At 47.4% G+C, this 3,698-nt stretch overlaps 1 protein-coding gene across 1 annotated transcript; it reads right to left on the reverse strand.

Annotated features, from left to right (window-relative positions):
• Positions 1–876: 876 nt before the first annotated feature.
• LOC124702121 (ATP synthase subunit b', chloroplastic-like) lies at positions 877–1,729 on the reverse strand. The gene has a single exon (XM_047234221.1). It carries the CDS (start codon positions 1,662–1,664, stop codon positions 1,038–1,040), a length of 627 nt encoding a protein of 208 aa, XP_047090177.1. The 5' UTR covers positions 1,665–1,729; the 3' UTR covers positions 877–1,037.
• Between the last annotated feature and the right edge of the window lie 1,969 nt (positions 1,730–3,698).

Here is a 3,698-nt window from a genome sequence, read left to right on the forward strand (position 1 = left end):
CAGCGCAAACTCCTCATATAGTCGTCAACCTTTTTTTTCTTTATTACTGAGGTAGGTACACCGTTTCACAACAATGCCACCAGTGAGAGTCCTTATAAACTTTTAAAACCTTATAAAATTCTTCAAACAAACTCCTACCGTATTATCAAAAGATACTTCAGAGTGTATTTTTCACCACTATTTATGCAGAGACCGGGTGTAAGCTCAATTTTTTGAAATAATAAAGCATTTTTATTATTTCTTTTGATCCATAATAAGTGTTGGGTTTTAATTTAAGTTAGCTAAAAAATTAAACTGATAATTATTACGGATTGAAGTAAAAAAAATCGGAGACTACTTTTTATGCTTTGCGTGCATGTAAGACAGTATGATTATGTGGATAAGGAAATAGTTTGTAGTTGCGCTTTGGACCACATTTTGGCAGGTAAATAAAAGCAAGTGGTAAAGGAAACTCGGAAATCCTTGGCTCCTTTGTGTGCAAAGCAATTTTTGTCGAGAAAAGTTTAAATGCACCTTTTATTCAGTGCTGACCGCTGAGACGAGCAGAGTTAATATTCGGGGAGGAACCGTACGAGTAGAGTAAGTTTCACTTGATTGTTTAGGGTTCAGTGAGCTGAGTTAAGATGATGACTGGTGACTCGTATATCGTATCCTCTAATGTAAGGCTGTTTCATTTCAGAATTCAGAGCACCAGCAAGCACGGTCGATTGACAGTTCGCTGCATCTGCCACCAAAAATAGTCTGCAATAAATCAAGTCTGCCACAAAAAAAAAAAAAGTGGGCATCCGCAACGGCTTATCAGTCCATGAACAGTTCACTCAACTCTTCCCCAAAGAAAACTTTGGGGATCAAAGCAAGAATCAAAAGACAGTAGTATACAAAAGGATCATTCATTTATACTTGATCACAAAATTACATTCTTAAGGGGAGCCGGGCCACTAACCCAGCCGCGTATACGTTACAGACGAAGAACTAGATAGAAATCTTTACTGAAGGATCGCGCCGGCAGGTGCGTGCTGCTGTGATCTGTTGTGTTTTCACGCGGATGGGAGCACCTTCTTGACAATCTCCTCGCTGAGGGACGCGATCTGGGCGTCGAGCGCCTTGACGGCCTCCTCCTTCTGCGCCTCGAGGGTGGAGAGCGCCTCCACGAGCTCGGCCTCCACGCGCTGGCGGCCCTCGTCCAGCTTCGCCTCCAGCTCCTTGGTGGTCTCCTTCTTCATCTTGTTGAGCGCCGCGGCGATCTCCGCGCGGGCGGCCTTGAGGATGGCCTGGGCCTGCTCCTCCAGCTGCCGCACCTCCTCGGAGGCGTCCTTGACGCCGCCCAGCTCGGCCCGGATCTTGGCGTCCCGCTCGTCCATGAAGTTGCCCAGCGGCGAGAAGTAGAGCTTGTCCAGCGCCACCATCAGCAGCAGGAACTCGATCGTGATCGCCGGGAGCGTCAGGTCGAAGTCGAACAGCTTCGCCTTCTCAATCTGGGCAGCCAGCGCCGGGAGCGGCGAGCCCGCCGCCGCCGCCGCCGCGGTCGCGACGAGACCCGGGAGCTGCTTGAGGAGGGACCGCGGCCTCGGCGGCGGCGCGGAGCTGGAGGAGGCCACGGGCTTGAGAAGCGCCCGGCGCGGGGAGCAGGAGGTGGTGGCTGCAGCCATCATAGCCGTCGCCATGGGTGGGTGAGAGAGAGGGAGGAGGAGAGTGGAGTTGTGGCCGTGTGGTGGGGAGAGTGGAGGCGGGCGGCTATCTATCCGAACGGCTTGGCTTGTGGTTGCAGAAGCCACGGAGGCCACACGATGCCGCTCGCGCTTGCTGCCACTAACGCTTGCCGATATTAACCTGTTTTGCTTCCTTTTTATTTGAACATAGAGAAGCGGCTGAGACGCCAAATTTCATTCAGCTCATTTACATAATTCAACGTTGATTACATAGTCCTGTGAAGTAAAATGTTGCAAAATGGAGATTGCAGGACATGATGGAGAAGAGTTTTTTTTTTAGCACATGATGGAGAAGAGTGAGTTGAACATATATACAACTACAACTATACATAGGTTGGCTTGGATTTTGCCTAAGGACCTTATGTGCCTAATCATGAGCTACCCCCTTTAAAACGCTTTTGATACGGAAAACTTGTGTTGACGACCTAGAGGTGGCATCGAAGAATCTTGCCATGGTGTGTCTTGTGTTAGTTCTACTAGGATCTCTAGTGGTTGGATATAGCAAGTACATGTCTAACCGGGACAAAAACTAGAGAAAACAGCAGGGTTGCATATCGTCGGGCTTCGTCGACGAGGAGCTTGTCATGACGGCGACGGAGGAGTGGTGGCGATGTCGGTGGGGCTTCCCGTCGCTACAACGCCTCACCAGATCGAGTGGCTTAGGGTTTGTGTGTCAGTGGGGAGGACGGCAGTGAACGAACCTTAGCGTCCGTGTCCCGGCCCCCACCTCTTTTATATGTGGCGCTGGCGACAGGGGCCCACCAACCAGACGTGGTTGGGGGCCTCCGATCAGGGCGTGAGACAGGGTCGTGCTCGACCGTTGGGTCGAGGACGTGGAGATCAACCTAACATTCTCCCCTTGATCTTATCTTACTTTAATCTTAGACTATTTTTTTCCTGATGCCCATTTCATCACAGATTAGCATATAGAGCATGTCTCGTCATGATGACCAGTTACGCACCATCAGATTCAACAGCTACTACATACCTTTCCATTTTAAAAAAGGGGTTCTTCCTCTAGACCCTAAATATCCAGGTATCATAGGCTTTTCCGTAAACTCATGCCGGCTACGTGTTCACTGAACACACTGGGTGGTAAGCCTTTTGTAAGCGGATCCGCGAGTATTTTCTTTGTGCTTATATGCTCTAAACTTATGGCATGATCCTGGATTCTTTCTTTCACAACATAATACTTGGTGTCAATGTGTTTGGCAAAACATCATTTGACTTATTGTTGTGAGCAATAAATATTGTTGGCTCATTATCGCAGTACATTCTAAGTGATCTTTGAATGCTTTCTACCACTCTCAACCCGGGTATAAATTTCTTTAACCAGTTTGCCCGTCCCGTGGCCTCATAACATGCTACATACTCAGCAGCCATCGTGGACGGTGTTGTGATAGTTTGCTTGAAGGTTTTCCACGATATAGCTCCACCTGCGAGAGTGAATACATAACCTCATGTGGATTTTCTTTCATCTACATCTCCCGCATAGTCTGCATCTGAATACCCTTCTATCTCAAGGAAATCACTTCTTTTGTATGTTAGCATGAGGCCTTTTGTACCTCGCGCATAATGCAATGCCTTCTTCAACAAGTTAGGGCGCGTACATACTTGAGCATACATTAGGCTTCCGACAGCTGAAGCATATGGAACCGCTTTCATTGGATCGATCTCATATTGGTTCCTGGGACATTGAAAATTCCCAAATCTATCTCCCTTGACTATAGGAGCAGGCGTGTAATTACTCGCATGCATACCATGCTTCTTTAGAATTTTCTCTAAGTATGCCTTTTGTGATAGTCCTAAAACCCCTCTTTGTCTATCTCGATGAATTTCAATTCCTAGAACGAATGAAGCTTCACCAAGATCTTTTATATCGAAGTTCGAGGACAAGAACTTCTTCGTCTCCAATAGTAGACTAACATCACTACTAGTTAGCAGAATGTCATCCACATATAGGATAAGGAAAATGAATTTCCCGTTCTT

The sequence above is a fragment of the Lolium rigidum genome, chromosome 3 (assembly GCF_022539505.1).
Source record: "Lolium rigidum isolate FL_2022 chromosome 3, APGP_CSIRO_Lrig_0.1, whole genome shotgun sequence".
Lineage (NCBI taxonomy): Eukaryota > Viridiplantae > Streptophyta > Magnoliopsida > Poales > Poaceae > Lolium > Lolium rigidum.